At 53.9% G+C, this 23,263-nt stretch overlaps 2 protein-coding genes across 6 annotated transcripts; one reads left to right on the forward strand and one right to left on the reverse strand.

The window, feature by feature from the left end:
* Positions 1-6,854: 6,854 nt before the first annotated feature.
* LOC132085995 (cytochrome c oxidase subunit 6B1) lies at positions 6,855-10,839 on the reverse strand. 4 transcript variants are annotated; one of them, XM_059491456.1, is made up of 4 exons: positions 10,767-10,839; positions 9,052-9,159; positions 7,381-7,481; positions 6,855-7,065 (listed from the first exon to the last, which is right to left on the reverse strand). In XM_059491456.1, the coding sequence occupies exons 2-4, from the start codon at positions 9,155-9,157 to the stop codon at positions 7,012-7,014; spliced, it is 261 nt and encodes an 86-aa protein (XP_059347439.1). In that variant the 5' UTR covers positions 9,158-9,159; positions 10,767-10,839; the 3' UTR covers positions 6,855-7,011. The 4 variants fall into 4 exon arrangements, with proteins under 4 accessions (XP_059347439.1, XP_059347438.1, XP_059347436.1 ...); XM_059491455.1 differs by having other exon boundaries at positions 7,381-7,593; positions 10,767-10,831; XM_059491453.1 differs by lacking the exon at positions 10,767-10,839 and adding an exon at positions 10,451-10,732 and having other exon boundaries at positions 7,381-7,593.
* Positions 10,840-10,914: 75 nt separating this feature from the next.
* FBL (fibrillarin) lies at positions 10,915-18,832 on the forward strand. Of its 2 annotated transcripts, XM_059491450.1 has the most exons (9): positions 10,915-10,959; positions 12,171-12,212; positions 12,962-13,144; positions 14,149-14,243; positions 14,538-14,708; positions 15,307-15,439; positions 16,988-17,100; positions 18,061-18,206; positions 18,641-18,832. In XM_059491450.1, exons 1-9 carry the CDS (start codon positions 10,950-10,952, stop codon positions 18,660-18,662), a joined length of 915 nt encoding a protein of 304 aa, XP_059347433.1. In that variant the 5' UTR covers positions 10,915-10,949; the 3' UTR covers positions 18,663-18,832. The 2 variants fall into 2 exon arrangements, with proteins under 2 accessions (XP_059347433.1, XP_059347434.1); XM_059491451.1 differs by lacking the exon at positions 12,171-12,212 and having other exon boundaries at positions 10,917-10,959.
* Positions 18,833-23,263: the final 4,431 nt, after the last annotated feature.

The following is a 23,263-nucleotide window of genomic DNA, read 5'->3' on the forward strand; positions in this document are numbered from 1 at the left end:
GAGAAATCAACACCCAGGTGTGTCCCCATCCCTCGGACCTGCCAGGACCTCACCTGCCCGCCCGGCTCCACCTGTCACATGGACAGAACCGCGCCCAGGTGTGTTTCCAAGGCACCCTTGACCTGCCAGGAGCTCACCTGCCCGCCCGGCTCCACCTGCCAGGCCCCGCCCTGCCCACCTGGCCTCACCTGCGCGCCCACCTGCGCGCCGGCCCCGCCCCTCGTGTGCCACGTGCTGAGCCGGCGCCGCTTCCGCGCCTTCGACGGCCGCACCTGGCGGCTGCCGCTCACCTGCCCGCTGGTGGCCGCCTGCGGGGGCTCACCCGGCTCACCTGGGCTCCAGGTGTGGCTCTCGCGCCAGGCGGGCCCCGCGCAGGTGAGCGTGGCCGCAGCCGGGCTCCAGGTGCAGCTGAGGCACGGAGAGGGGAGAACGGCCTGGGTGAGTGACGCACCTGCACAGGTGTGTGCCGGTCGAGGTGTGTCCTTGTCCCAGGTGTGTCCCAGGTGTGTCTCACCTGTCCCAGGTGTGTTCTGGTCCAGGTGTGTTCCTGTTCCTGTCCCAGGTGTGTCTCACCAGTCCCAGGTGTCTCACCAGGTGTGTCCTTGTTCCTGTCCAGGTGTGTCCTTGTCCCAGGTGTGTCTCACCTGTCCCAGGTGTGTTCTGGTCTAGGTGTGTTCCTGTTCCTGTCCCAGGTGTGTCCTTGTCTCTGTCCCAGGTGTGTCTCACCTGTCCCAGGTGTGTCTCACCTGTCTCACCCCGTGTGTCTCACCTGTCGCAGGTGAGCGGCCGCCCGCTGTCCCTGCCGGTGTCCCTGGCCGGGGGGCGTGTCCAGGTGCGGCGCCGGGCGGGGCAGCGCCAGGTGCTGCTCACCTGGGCGGGGCTGCAGGTGAGCCTGGCAGGCGACGGCGCCGTCACAGTGACAGCGACGGCCAATGGGGGGCTCTGCGGGGCCTGCGCCGAGCCGCGCACCTGCCGGACAGGTGAGGGCACACCTGGGACAGGTGAGGGCACCTGGGGGGGCACCTGGGGGGCAGGTGAGGGGCTGGGGGGGCACCTGGGGGGCATCTGGGGGGGGTCACCTGTGTGCCACAGGTGAGGGGCTTTGTGGGGCCTGCACCGGGCAGTGCACCTGTCGGACAGGTGAGACACCTGAGGGGGTACCTGGGGGGCAGGTGAGAGGGGGGAGAGGCATCTGGGGGGGCTCAGGTGTGTCCCAGGTGTGGGTGGGAGGTCCCAGGTGTGTCTTCAGATGCCCCCAGGTGTGTCCCCAGCTGTGCTCAGGTGCGCCCAGGTGATCCCAAGCGTGTCTTAGTTGTCTCCGATTGCCCCCAGGTGTGTCCCGGTTACATCTCAGGTGCCCCCAGCTGCTCCCAGGTGTGCCCCAGGTGAAGCTCAGGTACCCCAGGTGTATCCCAGGTGTATGCCAGGTGTTCTCAGGTGTGCCCATCTGTGCCCAGGTGTGCTAAGGCATATCTCAGGTGCCCCCAGGTGTATCTCAGGTGCCCCCAGGTGTGTCCCATGTGCCTCCAGAGGCCCCCCCCAGGTGTGTCCCAGATGTCCCCAGGTGCCCCCAGGTGTCCCCAGGCACCCCCAGATGCCTCCAGATCACCCAGGTGTGCCCAGGTGTGTCCCCAGGTGTATCCCAGGTGTGTCTCAGGTGTGTCCAGGTCCCCCCAGGTGTATCCCAGGTGCATCCCAGGTGTCCCCAGGTGTATCTCACCTGTCCCAGGTGTATCCCAGGTGTGCCCCCCCCTCACCTGTCGGGGGAGGTTCCCGGACATTCCCCTCCCCCCATCCCTGTCCGGGCCCCTCCCCCAACCCCTCCCCCCTCTCTCTCTTTCTCTCTCCCCTCCCCCCTCCAGCCCCTCCCCCACCCCAAGCCCCTCCCCCTCCCAGCCCCGCCCCCAGCCCCTCCCCCCCCACCTGCCAGGTGAGCTCACGGCACTTCCGGAAGGGGCGTGGCCGCCACCCCTCCCCCCCCTCCCCGGTGGTTCTGCTGCGCACCTGCGCCCCTCCCCCACCCCGGGCGGGAGGCCACGCCCCTCCCCCGGCCCCGCCCCCCGCGCTGGAGGTGGCGCTGGAGGGGGGAGGGGCCGAGGGGGCGGGGCCGGCGACGGTGACGGTGACGGACAAGGAGAGGAGGTGGAGCCTGAGCGGGGGCGGGGCTCAGGTGAGACAGAAAAGGGGCGGGGCTTGGGGGGAGGTGGATGAAGGTGATGGAGATGATGGATGGATGATGGATGGGGATGATGAGGATGAAGGATGAAGGATGGAGTTGATGATGATGATGAGCGTGATGATGAACGATGGAGATGAAGAAGGTTGGAGGAAGGATGATGATGATGACGATGACGATGATGATGATGATGGAGTTGACAATGACGATGATGATGATGAACGATGGAGATGAAGGTTGGATGAAGGATGACGATGATGATGATGGATAAAGGATGGATGAAGACAGTTGGATGAAGGATGATGATGATGGAGTTGATGATGATGATGATGATGGATGAAGGATGGACGGAGAAGGTTGATGGAAGGATGATGATGATGACGATGATGATGACGATGATGATGACGATGATGGCGACGATGGTGACGATGATGGATGAAGGTTGAATGGAGAAGGTTGAATGAAGGATGCCGATGATGCCGATGAAGATGATGATGATGATGATGATGATGACAATGACGATGATGATGATGATGATGATGATGAAGCCCCTCCCTCCCCCCCTCCCCCCCTCCCCAGCTGGACGGATCCCCCCTCCCGCTGCCCTTCTGCCTCCCGGACGGCTCCGCCTGCGTTGGCCCCGCCCCCGGCCCCGCCCCCGGCCCCGCCCTGCTGCTGGTGACCCCTGACCTGCGCGTGGCCGCCGGCCCCGGGGACGGCGTGGAGGTGACCGTGTCCCCCCGGCTGCGCCGCGCCACCTGCGGCCCCTGCGGACACTTCCGGAGTGACCGCTGGAGTGACCGCCGGAGTGACCGCCGGAGTGACCGCCAGAGTGACCGCCGGAGTGACCGCTGGAGTGACCGCCAGAGTGACCGCCAGAGTGACCGCTGGAGTGACCGCCAGAGTGACCGCCAGAGTGACCGCCAGAGTGACCGCCAGAGTGACCGCTGGAGGGACACCGAGAGTGACCACGGGGACAGCAGGGACAGCAGCAGTGACCGCAGGGACAGCAGTGACCACAGGGACAGCAGGAGTGACCACAGGGACCACAGGGACAGCAGGAGTGACCGCAGGGACAGCAGTGACCACAGGGACAGCAGGAGTGACCATGGGAGTGACCGCAGGGACAGCAGGGACAGCAGGAGTGACCCCAGGGACACCGGCAAGGACCTCGGCACTGACCACAAGAGTGACCATGGGAGTGACCGCAGGGACAGCAGGGACACCAGGAGTGACCACAGTGACCTCAAGGACACTGAGAGTGACCATGGGGACACCAGGAGTGACCTCAGGGAGACAAAGAGTGACCACAGGGAGACCAGGAGTGACCACGAGGACACTGGGAGTGACCACGAGGACGCCAACAGTGACCGCAGGGATACCAGGGACACCAGGAGTGACCACAGGGACACCAGGAGTGACCACAGTGACCACGAGGAGCCCGGGAGTGACCCCGGGAGTGACCACGAGGAGCCCGGGCCGTGTCCCTGGGGTCGCTGCCGTGAGTGGACACGGGACAGGGACACGGGGGGCGGCGGGGACCTCACGGATCTCTGTGACCTTCTCGTGTCCGTCCTTGACCTCTGTGTCCATCTCCATATGTCCATCCTTGACCTCATGTCCACCCATGACCTTCCTGTGTCCATCCTCATGTCCACCCATGACCTCTGTGTGTCCATGCCTGTGTCCACTCTTGACCTTCTCATGTCCATCCCTGACCTTTGTATCCACCCATGACCTTCCCGTGTCCATCCCAGTGTCCAGCCTTCACCTTTGTGTCCATTTGTGACCTTCTCATGTCCCCCCATGACCTTTGTGACCATTCCAGTGCCCACCCGTGACCTCTGTGTCCATCCCAGTGTCCATCCTTAACCTGTGTCCATCCCTGTGTCCATCCTTGACCGCCGTGTGCATCCCTGTGTCCACCCATGACCTCCCCATGCCCACCCGTGACCTCTGTGTCCATCCCTGTGTCCATCCATGACCTGTGTCCATCCCAGTGTCCATCCTTAACCTGTGTCCATCCCTGTGTCCATCCTTGACCGCTGTGTGCATCCCTGTGTCCACCCATGACCTCCCCATGCCCACCCGTGACCTCTGTGTCCATCCCTGTGTCCATCCTTGACCTTCTCGTGTCCACCGTGGTGTCCACCCGTGAGCTTTGTGTCCACCCCTGACCTCCAAGTGTCCATCCATGACCTCCTGGTGACCCCATGGTGACCCCGCGGTGACCCCATGGTGACCCCTTGGTGTCCCCCCCCGCAGGTGCCGCCCCCCGGCCCCCCCGGGACCTGAACACAGGTGAGGAGGAGGAGGAGGAGGAGGAAGGCCAGGGGGGAGGAAAGTGAGAGTGGTGGGATGAAGATGATGGTGAAGATGAGGGTGGGATGAAGATGATGATGAGGGTGGGATGAAGATGGTGAGGGTGGGATGATGATGATGAGGGTGGGATGAAGATGAGGGTGGGATGAAGATGGTGACGGTGGGATGATGGTGAAGATCGTGGTGGGATGATGAAGAGGAGGGTGGGATGAAGATGGTGAGGGTGGGATGATGAAGATCGTGGTGGGATGATGATGATGAGGGTGGGATGAAGATGATGAGGGTGGGATGAAGATGGTGATGGTGGGATGAAGATGATGATGGTGACGATGATGAAGGTGGGATGGGGATGATGGGCAGGGGGCGATGAAGGTGAGGGGGGGAGGATGGTGGGGATGAGGATGGTGGGATGAAGGTGAGGATGGTGGGATGACGATGATGAAGATGGTGGGATGAAGGTGGTGGTGGGATGATGATGAGGGTGGGATGAAGATCAGGAGGATGAGGATGGTGGGATGAGGATGATGAGGGTGATGGTGGGACGAAGATGATGAAGGTGAGGGTGGGATGAAGGTGGTGGGGATGACAGTGGTGGTGGTGGGATGCTGACAGTGATGATGATGAAGATGATGATGACGGTGTGGTGGGATGAAGATGATGATCATGATGATGGTGGTGGTGGTGGGATGACAGTGATGAAGATGATGGTGGGGTGGTGGGACAAAGATCACGCTGAGGGCGATGATGGGGTGGTGGGATGATGATGATGGTGATGATGGTGGGGTGATGGGATGAAGATGACAATGACGATGATTGGATGATGGGACAAAGATCATGGAGATGATGCTGATGGTGGGATGAAGCTGATGGGATGATGATGATGATGGTGGTGGGATGGTAATAGTGGGATGAAGACGATGATGGTGGGATGATGATGGTGGGGTGGTGGGAGGAAGATGATGAAGATGCCAATGATGATGGTGGTGGGATGATGATGATGATGACGATGATGATGGGGTGGTGGGATGAAGATGACGATGATGGTGGTGTTGGTGGCATGGCAATTGTGGGATGATGAAGACGACGATGATGATGGTGGTGGTGGGAGATGATGATGGGATGATGATAACGATGATGATGATGATTGTGGTATGAAGATGATGGGGTGGTGGGATAAAGATGATGATGGTGGTGGGATAATGATGATGATGATGATGGGGTGATGAAGATGATGATGGTGGTGGTGCTAGGATGACGATGGTGGTGATGTGATGGTGACAATGATGACATGGCGATGATGATGACGATAACGGGATGAAGATGATGATGATGATGATGACGATGATGATGACGATGGTGTGATGAAGATGGCAGTGGTGGTGGTGGAATGGTGATGGTGGTGATGTGATGGTGACAACAATGATGACGCGACAATGACGATGACAATAACGGGATGAAGATGATGACAATGACGATGACGATGACGATGGTGTGATGAAGACCACCACGATGACCATAATGAGTGACCCCACCTTGTCTCCCCCCCCAGGGCGCCTGCTGGAACCACTGGGAGCACTGGGAGCCCCACTGGGAGCCCCACTGGGAGCACTGGGGGGACTGGGGGGACTGGGGGGACTGGGGGGACTGGGAGGACTGGGGGCACCACTGGGAGCACTGGGGGGACTGGGGGGACTGGGGGGACTGGGAGGATTGGGGGGACTGGGGGCACCACTGGGAGCACTGGGGGGACTGGGGGGACTGGGGGGACTGGGAGGATTGGGGGGACTGGGGGCACCACTGGGAGCACTGGGGGGACTGGGAGGAGCTGCTGGGGGGCCACTGGGGGCACTGGGAGCCCCACTGGGAGCCCCACTGGGGGCACTGGGAGGGGCACTGGGGGCACCACTGGGAGCTCTGGGGCCGCTCCCGGGGGTCCCCCTGGGGCCGTGAACTGGGGGGCACTGGGGACAATAAAGGCACTGGTGTCACCTGGCGGTCACTGGCGTGAACTGGGGGGAACTGGGACAAACTGGGACAAACTGGGAGGGGATGGGGGGGCACTGGGAGGGGCACTGGGAGCTCTGGGGCCGCCCCCGGGGGTCCCCCTGGGGGCGTGGGGACAATAAAGGCACTGGGAGGGACTGGGGGGCACTGGGGGGCACTGGGAGGGAACCGGAACTGGAACAAACTCCCCCAAATATCCCAGAATGACCCTGAACTGTCCCCAAACACCCCAAACTGTCCCCAACCCCCCCAAAGTGTCCCCAAGCCCCCCAAACTGACCCCGAATGTCCCCAAAGTGTCCCCGAAGGTCCCCAAAGTGTCCCCGAAGGTCCCCAGAGCCAAGGAGCGCTCCCAGCTTTTAACCCTTTATTGTCGGTGTCCCCTCCCCGGGGGTGGCACTGCCACGCTTTGGGGACAAGGTCACAACGTGGGGAGCCGCGTCCCCCCTCCCCCCGCGGTGTCACCCCCCCGGCCGTGTCCCCTCGGTGTCACCAGGGCCTGGGGACAGCTCAGATCTTGCCGGGGAAGGTCCCCTCCTCACGGGCCTCGTCCCACGCCGTCACCTGGGGACACAGAGGGGACACTGGGGGACACTGGGGGACACTGGGGGGGTTGGGGACATTTGGGGACATTGGAAGGATTTGGGACAGTGGGGACATTGGGGAGACACTGGGGGGGTTGGGGACATTGTGGATATTGGGGACATCAGGTGACATTTGGGGACACTGCTCACCCACGAGGTGGGGCACGAGGGGACACTGGTGGCCCCTGGGGACATTTGGGGACATTGGTGGCATCGGGGACTATTGGGGCCCCTTGGGGACATTTGGGGACACTGGGGGTTGGGGACACTGGTGGCACTTGGTGCCATCACTCACCCACGAGGTCGGGCACAGGGACTTGTACACGCGGAAGTACCACTGGCACGGGGTGGCATCGGCGCCGCGGGCGTCCATGGCGCGCTGGCACCGCTGGAAATCTGGGGACACACGGGGACATTGGGGACACCAATGGGGACATTGGGGACACTGAGGGGACAATGGTGGCATCGGCGCCGCAGGCGTCCACGGCGCGCTGGCACCGCTGGAAATCTGGGGACAACAATGGGGACACTGGGGGATCAGGGACGTTGGGGACACTGAGGGGACATTGGTGACAGTGAGGGGACATTGAGGACATCAAAAGGATGTCACGGACATTGAGAGGACATTGAGAGGACATTGGTGACACTGAGGGGACATTGGGGACATTGAAGACATTGGGGACATTGAGGACATTGGGGACATCGGGGACACTGAGGGGATTGGGGACATCGAGGGGACATTAAAGACATTGGGGACACTGAGGTGACATTGGGGACATTGGGAACGTTGAGGGGACATTGGTGACAGTGAGGGGACACTGAGGGATTGGGGACATTGGGGACACTGAGGGGACAATGGGGACATTAAAAGGATGTCAGGGACATTGAGGGGACATTGAGGGGACATTGGGGACATGGGGGGATCAGGAGATCGGGGACATTGGGGACACTGGGGACAATGGGGGATCAGGGACATTGGGGACATTGAGGGGACATTGAGGGGACATTGGGGACACCAATGGAGACATTGGTGACATTGGGGACATCATTGAGGGACATTGAGGGGACGTTGGTGACACCGAGACGACATTTGGGGACACTGAGATGACCCCAAGGAGATTCTGGGGACAATGGGGACGTTGGGGACACTGAAGGGACATTTGGGGACATTTGGGGACATTTTGGGGACATTGAGGGAACCTTGGGGAAAATGGGGGCGGGGCCAAAGGGACACCAGCTCCACCCAGCCACCATCGGAGCACAAAAACCCAAATTGGGCATTTTTGGGCCATTTTTTGTGGGATTTTTGTGGGAATTTTGGCTTTTTTGGTATTTTGGGGTTCCCCGTGTGGATTTTGGGGTGAATTTGGGGGATTTTGGGGAGTTTTTGTGGAAGATTTTGAGGATAAAAACCCCAAATTTGGGCGTTTTGGGGGCATTTTTGAGCCATTTTTTCAGGTTTTTTGGGGCATTTTTGGGCCATTTTTTGTGAGATTTTTATGGAAATTTTTGTATTTTTGGTATTTTGGGGTTTCCCAGGAGGATTTTGGGGTGAATTTGGGGGATTTTGGGGTGAATTTTGGGGAAGATTTTGGGGTGAATTTGGGAGTTTATGGCAAACATTTTGGGGATGAAAAACCCCAAATTTGGGCGTTTTGGGGCATTTTCATGGGAATTTTTGTGGGATTTTTGTGGGAATTTTGGCATTTTTGGTATTTTGGGGTTCCCCGTGCGGATTTTGGGGTGAATATGGGGCATTTTGGGAAGTTTTTGTGGAAGATTTTAGGGATAAAAATGCCCCAAATTTGGGCATTTTTTGGGAGCATTTTTGAGGCAATTTTGGGCCATTTTTGGGGCATTTTGGGGGCATTTTTGTGGGATTTTTTGTGGGAATTTTTGCAGTTTTGGTGTTTTGGGGTTCCCCGTGCGGATTTTGGGGTGAATTTGGGGCATTTGGGGTCCGTACCCAGGTAGTTCTGCCAGCAGTTGCGGGTCTGGTTCTGGTTGGGGAAGCGGCTGTCGAACGGCGCCGTCTTGTAGCGACAAAGCTTCAGCTTCATGTCCTCTGCCATGGCTAATTAGCACAATTAAACACGCTAATTAACGCCTGCGCTCGTTAACCACCTTCCAGAGAATGTTAATTAGCAGCCTGAGGAGCTTAATTGGGTATAAAGGGCGTTAATTGCTTAAAAAACACAAAAAAATTTGAATTTTTCAATCTTTTTATGAGGGTTTAAACCAAAAAATTGTTGTTAACTGAATTAATTAGCAGCTAATCAGTTAGCTAAATATCTAATTAGAACCTAATTAGCTAATTGTCAATCTCTTCATTATTAGTAGTTTATTAATACTTATTAGTTATCTCATTAATTATTAATCAATCGCAACCCAAAAAAATTCAGCTTTTTCATTTTTTAATGAGGATTTAAAGGAGGAAAATAATGTTAATTAAGTTAATTAGCAGCTAGTTAATTAGCTAAATAACTAATTAGAATCTAGTTAGTTCATTGTCAATCTATTTATTATTAATAGCTTATTAATGCTTATTAATTAGTTTATTAATTACTAACAAATCCCAACCCACTACAATAAACATAGGAAGTGAAACCAGCAAAAAAAGGAATTAAAAATCACAAATTATGCTACTTAGCAGCTCATTAATTAGCTGAACAACTAATTAGAGCCTAGTTAATTAGTCGCCAATCTAGCTATTAATTAGCTCATTAATTATTAATCAATCCCAACCCACTGTGATAAATTTGGGAACTGAAATCAGCAGGAAAAGAAATTATAAAAATCACTAATTATGCAAATTAGCAGCTAATTAATTAACAAAACAACTGGCCAGCACCTAACTAATTAAATACCAATCCAAGCAGGTAATTAGCTCATTAACTGTTAATTGACCACATCCAATAGTAATAAATAACGCAATAAGAGAGAAACAGCAGCAGCAACCAGTGCTCCCAGTTCAAACCATTTCAAACCAGTAACCCCCAGACCTGTCCCAGTTCCCTCCCAGTTCATCCCAGTAACCCCCCCAGTGCTCCCAGTTCACCCCAGACCCCTCCCAGTCCCTCCCAGTCCCCCCAGTCCGGCCCTCACCGCCCTCAGCGCTCCCCTCACGACCCTCGCACCCTCCCCAGTCCCTCCCAGTTTATCCCAGTTTATCCCAGTGCCCCCCCCAGTCCCTCCCAGTCCCCCCCAGTCCATCCCAGTCCCCCCCAGTCCATCCCAGTCCCCCCCAGTTCATCCCAGTCCCCCCCAGTCCATCCCAGTCCCCCCCAGTCCATCCCAGTCCCCCCCAGTCCATCCCAGTCCCCCCCAGTTCATCCCAGTCCCCCCCAGTTCATCCCAGTACGTCCCAGCTCTCAAAGTCACTTTCACCCCCGCTCTCCGCTCGCCGGAACCAACGAGACGCGACGGAAGCGACGGAGAGCCGCCGGAAATGACGTCAATAAAGGCCATCGAGAGCAGGCTTCCGGCCGGAGCGTCTCCTCCGGGAGGAAAAATGGCGGCGGCGCCCACCCGCGAGTCCGCCGGAACTGCCCCGAAACGGCGCCAAAACGCCGCGAGACTCCGAAAAAACCCGTTAGAGCCCCAAAATCCCAGTTTTTTACCCCAAAATTTCCATTTTGGACCTAAAATCCCCATTTTTGTCCCAAAATCGCCATCTTTTACCTCAAAAGCCCCTCAGGAGCCTCCTTGAGGCGCTCTGAGGGCACTTCCGCCAAAAGGTGGGCGGGGTTTGAGCGTCGGGAGCAGGGATGCGCATGCGCGGGACTGGGATGAGGGGACTGTTGTTGTGACGTCATTTCCGGTTCCGGCAGACACGCGCGGGCCCCGCGTGGAGAGAGCGGCGCGATGAGGCCGGGTGGGAACTGGGACAAACTGGGACAAACTGGGGGGGACTGGGACAGACTGGGACAGACTGGGGGGGACTGGGACAAACTGGGACAGACTGGGGGGGACTGGGACAAACTGGGGGGGACTGGGACAAACTGGGGGGAACTGGGACAAACTGGGACAAACTGGGACAAACTGGGACAAACTGGGACAAACTGGGACAAACTGGGACAGACTGGGACAAACTGGGACAGACTGGGACAGACTGGGACAAACTGGGACAGACTGGGACAAACTGGGACAAACTGGGACAGACGGGGACAGACTGGGACAAACTGGGACAGACTGGGACAAACTGGGACAAACTGGGACAGACTGGGGGGGACTGGGACAAACTGGGACAAACTGGGACAGACTGGGACAGACTGGGATAAACTGGGACAGACTGGGACAAACTGGGACAAACTGGGACAGACTGGGACAGACTGGGATAAACTGGGACAGACTGGGACAGACTGGGACAAACTGGGACAAACTGGGACAGACTGGGAGGGACTGGGACAAACTGGGACAAACTGGGACAGACTGGGACAGACTGGGACAAACTGGGAGGGACTGGGGGGGACTGGGAAGGGATTTGGGGGTAACTGGGACAGACTGGGACAAACTGGGAGGGACTGAGGGGGACTGGGACAAACTTGGATAGACTGGGAGAGGATTTGGCGGGAACTGAGACAGACTGGGATAAACTGGGAGAGGATTTGGGGGTAACTGGGAGGGACTGGGGGGAGCTGAGGGGGACTGGGATGGACTGGCGGGAAACTGCGATAGACTGGGACAAACTGGGAGGGACTGGGGGGTTACTGGGAGGAACTGGGCCAGACTGGGATGGAGCCAGGGGTGAACTGGGGACACTGGGAAGGAACTGGGGGTAACTGGGATGGACTGGGAGGGAACTGGGAGCGTTCTGGGGGTAACCGGGTTATACTGGGTTATACTGGGAGCAGACTGCGGGAGGTGTTGGAGGCAAACTGGGAGCACTGGGAGGCCCCAGAGCTGCTCCCAGTATAACCCAGTCCATCCCAGTATAACCCAGTCCATCCCAGTTCCCCTCCCACCCCATCCCAGTATAACCCAGTCCATCCCAGTTCCCTCCCAGTCCCTCCCAGTTTGTCCCAGTCCATCCCAGTCCCTCCCGATCTATCCCAGTCCATCCCAGTCTGACCAGTTTCCCCACAGGTTTCAGCCCCCGGGGTGGACGCGGTGGATTCCGAGGCAGAGGTGAGTCCCAGTACAAACCAGTATAAACCAGTATGGACCCATATGGACCAGTAACACTCCCAGTATAGCCCAGTATCCCCAGTTTTCTCCCAGTACAAACCAGTATATCCCAGTATAACCCAATTCCTCTTCCAGTTCCTCCCAGTATAAACCAGTATACCCCAGTTACTCTTTCAGTACCCCCAGTTCCCCTCCCAGTCCCTCCCAGTATATCCCAGTATCCCCAGTTCCCCTCCCAGTTTATCCCAGTATAACCCAGGTCCCTCCCAGTACATCCCAGTATAACCCAGTACATCCCAGTTTAAACCAGGTCCCCCAGCTCCCTTCCCAGTACAAACCAGTATAACCCAGTTCCTTTCCCAGTCTCTCCCGGTATATCCCAGTATCTGCAGTTCCCGTCCCAGTACAAACCAGTACATCCCATTTACCTTCCCAGTACAAACCAGTACAAACCGGTATAACCCAGTGTCCCTCCCAGTATATCCCAGTCTCTTCCAGTTCCCCTCCCAGTCCCTCCCAGTATATCCCAGTATAACCCAATTCCTCTCCCAGTACCCCCAGTGTCCCTCCCAGTATAACCCAGTATCCTCAGTTCCCCTCCCAGTATCCCCAGTCCCTCCCAGTCCCTCCCAGTATATCCCAGTATAACCCAGTTCCCCTCCCAGTCCATCCCAGTTCCATCCCAGTCCCTCCCAGTCTCTCCCAGTCCCTCCCAGTATATCCCAGTATAACCCAGTTTCCCCCCGCAGGTTCCGGTTTCACGCCCCGCGGAGGGGGCGGAGCCAGAGGAGGGGGCGTGGCCAGAGGAGGGGGCGGAGCCAGAGGAGGCCCCCGGGGGCGTGGCCGAGGCCGAGGGGGCGGGGCCAGGGGCGGGGCCCGCGGCGGCTTCAAAGGCGGCAAAAAAGTGACGGTGGAGCCGCACCGGCACGAGGGTAACTGGGATATACTGGGTTATACTGGGTTATACTGGGTTATACTGGGTTATACTGGGAGGGACTGGTTTATACTGGGAGAGTGGAGCTGCACCGGCATGAGGGTAACTGGGTTATACTGGGTTATACTGGGTTATACTGGGAGGGACTGGTTTATACTGGGAGAGTGGAGCTGCACCGGCATGAGGGTAACTGGGTTATACTGGGTTATACTGGGTTATACTGGGAGGGACTGGTTTATACTGGGAGAGTGGAGCTGCACCGGCATGAGGGTAACTGGGTTATACTGGGATATACTGGGTTATACTGGGTTATACTGGGTTATACTGGGAGAGTGGAGCTGCACCGGCATGAGGGTAACTGGGATATACTGGGTTATACTGGGTTATACTGGGAGGGTGGAGCTGCACCGGCATGAGGGTAACTGGGTTATACTGGGTTATACTGGGTTATACTGGGTTATACTGGGAGGGTGGAGCCGCACCGGCACGAGGGTAACTGGGATATACTGGGATATACTGGGAGGGACTGGGGGGGACTGGTTTGTACTGGGAGGGTGGAGCCGCACCGGCACAAGGGTAACTGGGTTATACTGGTTTGGACTGGTTTGTACTGGGAGCAGAACTAGGGGTACTGGGAGGGGAACTGGTTTATACTGGGAGGGACTGCGCACGGGGCTGTGGAGCAGCTGAGGGTCCCAGGTGTATCCCAGGTGTACCCCAGGTGTGTCCCAGGAGTATCTCAGGTGTAACCCAGCTGTATCTCACCTGTCCCTCACCTGCCCAGGTGTGTTCATCTGCTGGGGCCGTGAGGTGTAGTTACCTGTACCAGGTGTATCCCAGGTGTAGTTACCTGTACCAGGTGTATCCCAGGTGTATTTACCTGTACCAGGTGTATCTCAGGTGCAACCCAGGTGTAGTTACCTGTACCAGGTGTAACCCAGGTGTAACCCAGGAGTAACCCAGGTGTAGTTACCTGTCTCACCTGTCCCTCACCTGTCCCAGGTGTGTTCATCTGCCGGGGCCGCGAGGACGCGCTGGTGACGCGGAACCTGGTGCCGGGGGAGTCGGTGTACGGGGAGAAACGGATCAGCGTGGAGGTGGCACGGGGGCACTGGGGGGACTGGGAGGGACTGGGTTATACTGGGGGATACTGGGGATACTGGGTTATACTGGGATGGGACTGGGATGGACTGGGGGGGACTGGGTTATACTGGGTTATACTGGGTTATACTGGGGGGGACTGGGAGGGACTGGGGGATACTGGGTTATACTGGGAGGGACTGGTTCATACCAGTCCATACTGGTTTATACTGGCTCATACTGGTCTATATTAATCTATACCGGTCTATACTGGTTCATACTGGTCCTTACTGGTCCGTACTGGTGTGCAGGAGGGCGAGGCCGCGGTGGAGTACCGTGCCTGGAACCCGTTCCGCTCCAAGCTCGCCGCCGCCATCTTGGGCGGCATCGACCGCATCCACATCCGGCCGGGGGCCAAGGTGCTGTACCTGGGCGCGGCCTCGGGCACCACCGTCAGCCACGTCAGCGACATCGTGGGGCAGGTACGGCACACCTGGGCACACCTGGGGGCACCTGGGCACACCTGGGGATGGCACACACACACCTGGGCACAGGGCCAAGGTGCTGTACCTGGGCGCGGCCTCGGGCACCACCGTCAGCCACGTCAACGACATCGTGGGGCAGGTACGGCACACCTGGGCACACCTGGGGGCACCTGGGCACACCTGGGGATGGCACACGCACACCTGGGCACAGGGCCAAGGTGCTGCACCTGGGCGCGGCCTCGGGCACCACCGTCAGCCACGTGTCAGACATCGTGGGGCAGGTACGGCACACCTGGGGATGGCACACACACACCTGGGCACACCTGGGCACACCTGGGGATGGCACACACACACCTGGGCACAGGTACAGGCACACCTGAGGTGGCACCAAGGCCTCAGCTGGCACCGATTTGGTGTCCCCAGGGTGCGGGGAGCAGCTGGTGGTGGCACCTGCAGGACACGCTGGGTGGTCATTGGTGACCTTTGATGACATCTGGTGACCTTCAGTGAACGTTGCTGACCTTGGGTGGCCATTGCTGACCCCTGGCGACACCCCCTGACCTTTGGTGACCCCCGGTGACCTTTGCCCCCCCAGGAGGGCGTGGTCTACGCCGTGGAGTTCTCGCACCGCTCGGGCCGGGACCTGCTCAACGTGGCCAAGAAGAGAACGAACGTGGTGCCGGTCATCGAGGACGCGCGGCACCCGCACAAGTACCGCATGCTGATTGGTCAGTGACACCCGGGGGGCGTGGCCAGTGCCAAAAGGAGGCGGGGCTTCATCCTGAGGGGGCGGGGCTTCATCCTGGGTCACGCCCATGGGAACGAACGTGGTGCCGGTCATCGAGGACGCGCGGCACCCGCACAAGTACCGCATGCTGATTGGTCAGTCTGGGAACGGGGGCGTGGCCAGTGCCGCGGGGGGCGGGGCTCCATCCTGAGGGGGCGGGGCTTCATCCTGGGTCACGCCCATGGGAACGAACGTGGTGCTGGTCATGGGGGACACGCGGCACCCGCACAAGTACCGCATGCTGATTGGTCAGTGAGACACCAGGGGGCGGGGCTTCGTTCTGGGGGCAGGGTCAGTGCTCAAACAGGGCGGGGTTTACACCTGGGCCACACCCATGGGAACGAATGTGGTGCCAGTCATGGAGGACGCGCGGCACCCGCACAAGTACCGCATGCTGATTGGTCAGTCACTGAGAGGAGGCGTGGCCAGTGCCGCAGGGGGCGGGGCTTAGACCCGGGTCACATCTGGGTGGTTTTGGAGTCTCCCGCGGATCCGGAAGGTTCTGGAGGAGGTTTTGAGGGGCTCGGAGGTGATTTGGACGCTCTGGAGAAGGTTCTGGAGACGTTTGGGTTTCTCCTTGGTTTGACTCCAAGGGATTTTGGGGTCTCCTCAAGATTCTGGGAGGTGGTGACGCCTCGGGGAGACGTTTGGGGACACTTGGGGCCAGTGGGAGAAGGTTCTGGAGAAGGTTCTGGAGGTTTTGGGGTGTCCTGGGTGGGACGTGAGGTGGTTTTGGAGGTCCGGAGAACAATTTTGGGGTCTCCTCAAAATTTTGGGCATTTTTGAGTTGGTTTGGAGCTTCTGGAGAAGGTTCTGGAGGTGCCTCCAGGGGGTTTTGGGGCATCCTGAGAGAATTTTTGGGGTCCTGGAGAAGAATTTCGGGGTCTCCTCGAAATTTTGGGAGTCTCTGAAACCTTGGGGAGAATTTGGGGACATTTGAGGCTGGTGGGAGAAGGTTCTGGAGAAGGTTCTGGAGAAGGTTCTGGAGATGTTGGGGTGTTCTGGGTGGAACTTGAGGTGGTTTTGGGGTCCTGGAGAAGAATTTTGGGGTCTCCTCAAAATTTGGGGGATTTTGGAGTGGATTTGGAGCTCCTGGAGAAGGTTCTGGCTGGAATTTTATGGGAATTCCATGGAAATTTTGGGATTTTTTTTTTCCTGGAATTTTGGGGGTTTTGTCCAGAACTCCAGGAAATTTTGGGATAAATTTGGGAAATTTTGGGACAAATTTGGGAAGTTTTGGGATAAATTTGGGATTTTTCCCATTCCAGGCATGGTGGACGTGATCTTGGTGGGCACCAAATTTTGGGGTCATTTTGGGTTCCTGGCTGGAATTTTGGGGGAATTTTGAGCAATTTTTTGTGAACTTTTTGTGAATTTCATGAAAATTTTGGGGTTTTTTTTCTGAAATTTTGGGATTTTTCGTCTGGAATTTTGGGGGTTTTTTTGTCTGGAATTTTGGGGTAATTCTGTGCCGATTTGGGGTTCCCAGGCATGGTGGACGTGATCTTCGCCGACGTGGCGCAGCCGGACCAGACGCGCATCGTGGCGCTGAACGCGCATCACTTCCTGCGCGCGGGGGGGCACTTCCTCATCTCCATCAAGGTACGGACCAGTACAAACCAGTATGGACCAGTACAGACCAGTATAAACCAGTACAGACCAGTTAGAGACCAGTACCGGGCACTGGGTGGCTGAAACCAGTCTGGAACTGGCGTTGAACTGGTTTGATCTGGTTCTGGCTGGGACTGAACTGGTTCAGACTGGTTTGAGTTGGGTTTGAACTGGTTCTGACTGGTTTTTAACTGCAGTTGAACTGGTTCGAACTGGTTCTGCTGGTTTGAGTTGGTTTCGAACTGGAGTTACACTGGGTTGAACTGGTTCCGACTGGCGTTGAACTGGTTTGTACCGGTTCTAACCAGTTCTAACTGGGTTCTAGCTGGTTCTTACTGGGATCTAACTGGGATCTAACTGGTTCAAGCCAATTCTAACTGGTTCTAACTGGGATCTAACTGGCTCAGACTGGTTCTGTCTGGGATCTAAGTGGGATTTAACTGGTTCCAAGTGCTTCAAACTGGTTCTGACTGGGATTGAACTGGTTCTAACTGGTTCTGACTGGGCTCCAACTGGTTTTAAGTGGGCTCAAACTGGTTCTAACCAATTCTAACCGGTTCTATCTGGTTCTGACTGGTTCTAACTGGGTTCAAACCAGTTCAAACCGGCTCTAACTGGTTCTAACTGGCCCAAACCAGTTCTAACTGGGTTCTAACCAGTTCTAACCGGCTCTAACTGGGTTCAAACTGGTTCAAACTGGGCTCAATCCAGTTCCAACCAGTTCTAACTGGGATCTAACTGGTTCTAACTGGTTCTAACCAGTTCAAACTGGCTTTAACTGGTTCTGACTGGTTCAAACCAGTTCAAACCGGCTCTAACCGGTTCTAACTAGGCTCAAACCAGTTCCAACCAGTCCCAAACCAGTCCAAACCATTCCAACCAGTCCAAACCAGTCCAAACCGTTCCAACCAGTTCCAACCAGTCCCAACCGGTTCCACCCGCCCCCTGCAGGCGAACTGCATCGACTCGACGGCGCCGGCCGAGGCCGTGTTCGCGGGCGAGGTGAGGAAGATGACGGCCGAGAGGATGAAGCCGCAGGAGCAGCTGACGCTGGAGCCCTACGAGAGGGACCACGCCGTGGTGGTCGGCGTCTACCGGTGACTGGGGCACACTGGGTTATACTGGGTTATACTGGGAGGGATCTGGGTTATACTGGGTTATACTGGGAGGGGCCGGGAGGAAAAATCCCGGGAGATTTGGGCGCAAAAATGGAGATTTTGGGGTGGAAAATGGGGATTTTATGGGGAAAAATGGGACTGGGAGGGACTGGGTTATACTGGGACAGACTGGGTTATACTGGGACAGACTGGGTTATACTGGGACAGACTGGGTTATACTGGGAGGGACTGGGGGAAAAATTTGGGAGGTTTAGGTGCAAAAATGGAGATTTTAGGGTGAAAAATGGGAACTGGTCCATACTGGTTTCTCACTGGTTCATACTGGTCTGTACTGGTCCTTACTGGTTTCTCACTGGTCCATACTGGTTTATACTGGTCCTTACTGGTTTCTCACTGGTTCTCCCCCCCCCCAGGCCCCCTCCCAAGGAGAAATGACGTCATTGCTCATCCGTTGGAGGCGTGGCCTAACCCGGAAGTCGCTGTCACCACTTAAGAATGGGCGTGGCCTAACCCGGAAGAATCTGGTGCTGCTCAAGAGTGGGTGTGGTCAAATACAGAAGTGGGCGCGGCCTAACCCGGAAGTGGCTGCGGGGTTTGGGGTGTGGGCGGGGCCTGGGGGGGTTTTGTTAAATAAAGGAAATTTGATTAATTAGCGTTGCTAATTGATTAATTAGGGGTTAATTAATGGCTTGGGGGGTTAATGGGATAATGAACGGGGCTTGGGGCGATTAAAGGAGTTATTATTAATTAATCAATGGTTATTATTGACAAGTTATTAATTAGATTTCATTAATTAACGACTGCAAGAAGTTAATTAATTCCTGGGTGTGCTAATTACCACAATGGATAATTAGCAGAGATTATTAATTAATTAATTGGTCTGTGCAATTAGTGGGGGTGGCTAATTAAGGGCGTTAATTGGGGCTAATTGATTTGATTAATTAACTGGGGTTTAATTAATTATGGGCGTAATTGGGTGTTTAATTAATTACTGGGGTTTGGGTATTGAGGGGGAGCTGTTAATTGGGGTCATTAATTAATTAATGGAGGTGGTTAATTAGCTGTAGGATTCATTACTTGGCACTTGTAGATAATGGGGTTAATTAATGATAGGTTAATTAGTGGGGGTTAATTAATGTTGGGTTAAATAATGGGGGCTATTAAGGACGGTTAATTAATGATGAGGTAAATAATACCAGGGTTAATTAATGAGGTTAATCATGGAGGTTAATAATCCTGGGCTTAATGAATAGGGTTAATTAACGAGGGCTAATTAATGGGGCTAATTAATGCCGGTTATTTAATGCCAGGGTTAATTAATGGGGTTAAGTACTATAAGTTAATTAATGACAGAGTTTATTAGTGGGGGTCTGTTAATGGGGTTAATGGGGGCTAATTGATAGAAATTAATTAATTCTGGGGGTTAATTAATGGGAGTTAATGAGGGTTAATTAATGACCAGGTTAATTAATGGGAGTTTACTACTAGGGCCAATTAATTTAATTAATTAATGGGGGTTAATTAAAAAGGTAGTGAATGTGGTTGATTAATGGGCATTAATTAATTCTCTGGTTAATTAATATGGATAATTAATGAGAGTTTATTAATGGAGGTTAATTAATGCTGGGGTTAATGTTGGGGGTTAATTCATGGGAATTAATGGCAGGGTTAATTAATGGGGGGTTAATTGCCTTAATTAATGAGGGTAAATTAACGGGGTAATTAATGTGGCTCATTAAAGTTTTTAATTAATGGGGTTAACTAAGGAGGATTAATTAAAGACAGGGTTAATTAATGGGGCTTATTTAATGCCAGGGTTAATTAATGGGAGTTAATAATGAGGGTTAGTTAATGAGGGTTAATTAACGAGAGTTAATTAAAGATTAAGTTAATTAATGGGGGTTAATTAATGAGCGTAATTAATGATTATGTTAATTATTGAGTGTTAATTAAAGATGAGGGTAATTAATGAGAGTCAATTAATAGGGGTTAATTAATGCCAGGGTTAATTAATGGGAGTTAATTAATGAGGGTTAGTTAAAGACCAGATTAATTAAAGGGGGGTTAATTAGGGCCGGGTTAATGAATGGATTGCTGTTCATTAATGGGGTTGTTCATTAACGGGGACTGCAATTAACGAGTGGGGGAGGGGAGAGACTGGGATGGACTGGGAGGGGTTACTGGTGTGAACTGGGAGGGACTGGGAGGGAACTGGGAGGGTTCTGAGGCGTTACTGGTTTGAACTGGGATGCACTGGGAGGAGTTCCTGGCCCGAACTGGTTTGAACTGGTTTGAACTGGTTTGAACTGGGAGGTTCCCAGTCCCAGCCCTGGAGCTGCTGACTCAGCACCGCCCTCCCAGTAACGCCCAGTTTGGGACTGGGCCGGACTGGGATTGAACTGGGAGGGGCTGGGATTGAACTGCGAAGCACTGGGAATGGACTGGGCCTTACTGGGATTGAACTGGGAGGGACTGGGATTGGGCCAGGCCTTACTGGGATGGGACTGGGCCTTACTGGTTTGAACTGGGATGGACTGGAATGAACTGGGATTGAACTGGGACTGACTGGACTGAACTGGTCCATACGGGTCCCTACTGGCCCCGCCCACTTTCCCATCAGCCAATCAGAGACCGAGCCCTGGCCCCGCCCCCAGGGACCCAACTGGGGACAATTTCCCCAAATTGGGGCAAATTTTGCCCAAATATTTGGGAATTTCTCCCAATTTTTTAAAAAATTTTTCCCACATTTTTGGAATTTCTCCCAATTTTGGGGAAAATTTATTCCAAATTTTAGAAATTTCACCCAAATTTTGGGGAATTTCTCCAAAATTTGAGGAATTTCTCCCAATTTTTGAGGGATTTTCCATCAAAATTTTGGAAAATTTCTCCCAAATTTTTGGGATTAATCCAAAATTGAGCGAATTTCTCCCAAATTTTAGGGAAATTCTCCCATTTTTTTGTAATTTCTACTGCAATTTTTGGGAATTCCTCACAAATATTGAGAAATTCCCCAATTTTTTGGGGACATCTCCCAATTTTTAAGTAATTTCTCCCAATTTTTAAAAGATTTCTCCCATTTTAAAAGAATTTATTTTTCTCTCTCAATTTTTTGGGATTGTTTCCTCTCAAATTTTTGGGAATTTTTTGGGATTTTTGGGGGGGATTTTTTTGGGTATTTTTTTGAGATTTTTTGGGGATATTTTGTGGATTTTTGGAGATATTTTGGGGATTTTTTGGGATTTTTGGGGGATTTTTTGGGGTTTTTTGGGGATTTTTTTTGGGATTTTTGGGGATTTTTTTGGGATTTTTGGGGGATTTTTTTTCTAGGATTTTTTTTAGGGAATTTCCCCCAATTTTGGGGATTTTTTTTCTGGGATTTTTTAAAGGAATTTTCCCCAATTTTGGGGATTTTTTTCCGGATTTTTCTGGGATTTTTTTAAGGAATTTCCCTCCATTTTGGGGATTTTTTTCCGGATTTTTCTGGGTTATTTTTAGGGAATTTTCCCCAATTTTGGGATTTTTTAAATGGTATTTTTCTGGGATTTTTTAAAGGAATTTCCCCCAATTTTGGGAATTTTTCGGGGATTTTTCTGGGAATTTTTCGGGAATTTTTCCGGGATTTTTTTAGGGAATTTTGCCCCAATTTGGGGGATTTTTCGGGGATTTTTCTGTGAATTTTTCAGGGAATTTCCCCCCAATTTTTGGGGATTTTTCGGGATTTTTTCCGGGATTTTTTCAGGGAATTTTGCCCCAATTTTGGGGATTTTTGGGGATTTTCCGTCTCTCCCTTTCCGGCCGCTCCCGGAAGGATTTTGGGGCTCGGGCGGCGCTTCCTCCCCTCCCCTCCCCCACCCTCCTCCTCCTCCTCCTCCCCTCCCCCCCCCTCCTCCTCCGGGACCGGCTCCAGGTGAGACCCGGCCAACGCCGCCCCTGGGATTTTCGGCAATTTTGGGCTTTTTCTGGCAATTTTGGGGGGTTTTTTTCTGGCAATTTTGGGGTTTTCCGCTGAGAATTTGGGATTTTCCGGGAGATTTTCGCTTTTTTCCGGGAGATTTTTGGGATTTTTCCGGGAGATTTTGGGGATTTCCTGGGAGATTTTTGGGTTTTTCCGGGTGATGTTTGGGATTTTCCAGCACATTTGGGTGTTTTTGGGGGGAATTTTGGGATTTTCCAAGGGAATTTTAGGATTTTCTGGCAGATTTTGGGATTTTCCGGAAGATTTTTGGGGTCTTTCTGGGAACTTTTGGGGCTTTTCCAGTGGGATTTTGGGGAATTTTTGGGATTTTCCCGAGGGAATTTGGGCATTTCCGGGAGATCTTTTTTGTTTTTCCCGGAAGTTTTGGGGTTTTCGGAGAGAATTCTGGGATTTTCTGGCAGATTTTGGGATTTTTCCAAGGGATTTTGGGGCTTTTCCCCTGAGAATTTGGGATTTTCCGGAAGGTCTTCGGATTTTTCCGGGATTGTCAGGGAATTTTTGGGGGGTTTTTCCGGGAATTTTGGGGTTTTTTTCTAAGAGAATTTGGGATTTTCTGGGGAGTTTTGGGACTTTTCTGGGATTTTTTGGGGTTTTTCCGGGGAATTTTTGGGATTTTTCTGGGAATTTTTGGGTTTTTCCGGGAGATTTTTGTGGTTTTCTGGGAGATTTTGGAATTTTTGAAAAGGATTTTGGGGTTTTTCCTGGGAGATTTTGGGATTTTGGGGCTTTCCAGGGAAATTTTTGAGACGTTTTGGGATTTTTCCAGGGGATTTTGGGGATTTTCTGGGAGATTTTTGGATTTTCTAGGAAATTTTCAGAAAGTTTTTCGGTTTCCCAGGGGATTTTTGGGATTCTTCCCCCTCAAGGGAATTTGGGGATTTCTGAAGGAAATTTTGGGTTTTCCAAAGGATTTTTTGGGATTTCCACAAGAGTTTTGGGGTTTTTTTGGATTTTCCAAGCGATTTTTGGGCTTTTCCAGGGATTTTTCTGAGACATTTTTCGAGTTTTTCGGGGGAATTTTTGGGATTTCCGGGAATTTCGGGATTTTTTTTTTTTTCCA

The sequence above is a fragment of the Ammospiza nelsoni genome, chromosome 34 (genome assembly GCF_027579445.1).
Source record: "Ammospiza nelsoni isolate bAmmNel1 chromosome 34, bAmmNel1.pri, whole genome shotgun sequence".
NCBI classification, from domain to species: domain Eukaryota; kingdom Metazoa; phylum Chordata; class Aves; order Passeriformes; family Passerellidae; genus Ammospiza; species Ammospiza nelsoni.

Coding starts and splice junctions, on each gene's coding strand:
- LOC132085995 (XM_059491453.1), bottom strand. CDS start 10,553: ATGGCCTTTATTGACGTCATTTCCGGCGGCTCTCCGTCGCTTCCGTCG. Junction 9,160..10,450: donor GAAAGTGACTTTGAGAGCTG/GGACGTACTGGG, acceptor TGTGCTAATTAG/CCATGGCAGAGGACATGAAG. Junction 7,066..7,380: donor CCCTGTGCCCGACCTCGTGG/GTGAGTGATGGC, acceptor CTGTGTCCCCAG/GTGACGGCGTGGGACGAGGC.
- FBL (XM_059491450.1), top strand. Junction 12,213..12,961: donor CGGTGGATTCCGAGGCAGAG/GTGAGTCCCAGT, acceptor TTCCCCCCGCAG/GTTCCGGTTTCACGCCCCGC. Junction 14,244..14,537: donor AGAAACGGATCAGCGTGGAG/GTGGCACGGGGG, acceptor ACTGGTGTGCAG/GAGGGCGAGGCCGCGGTGGA.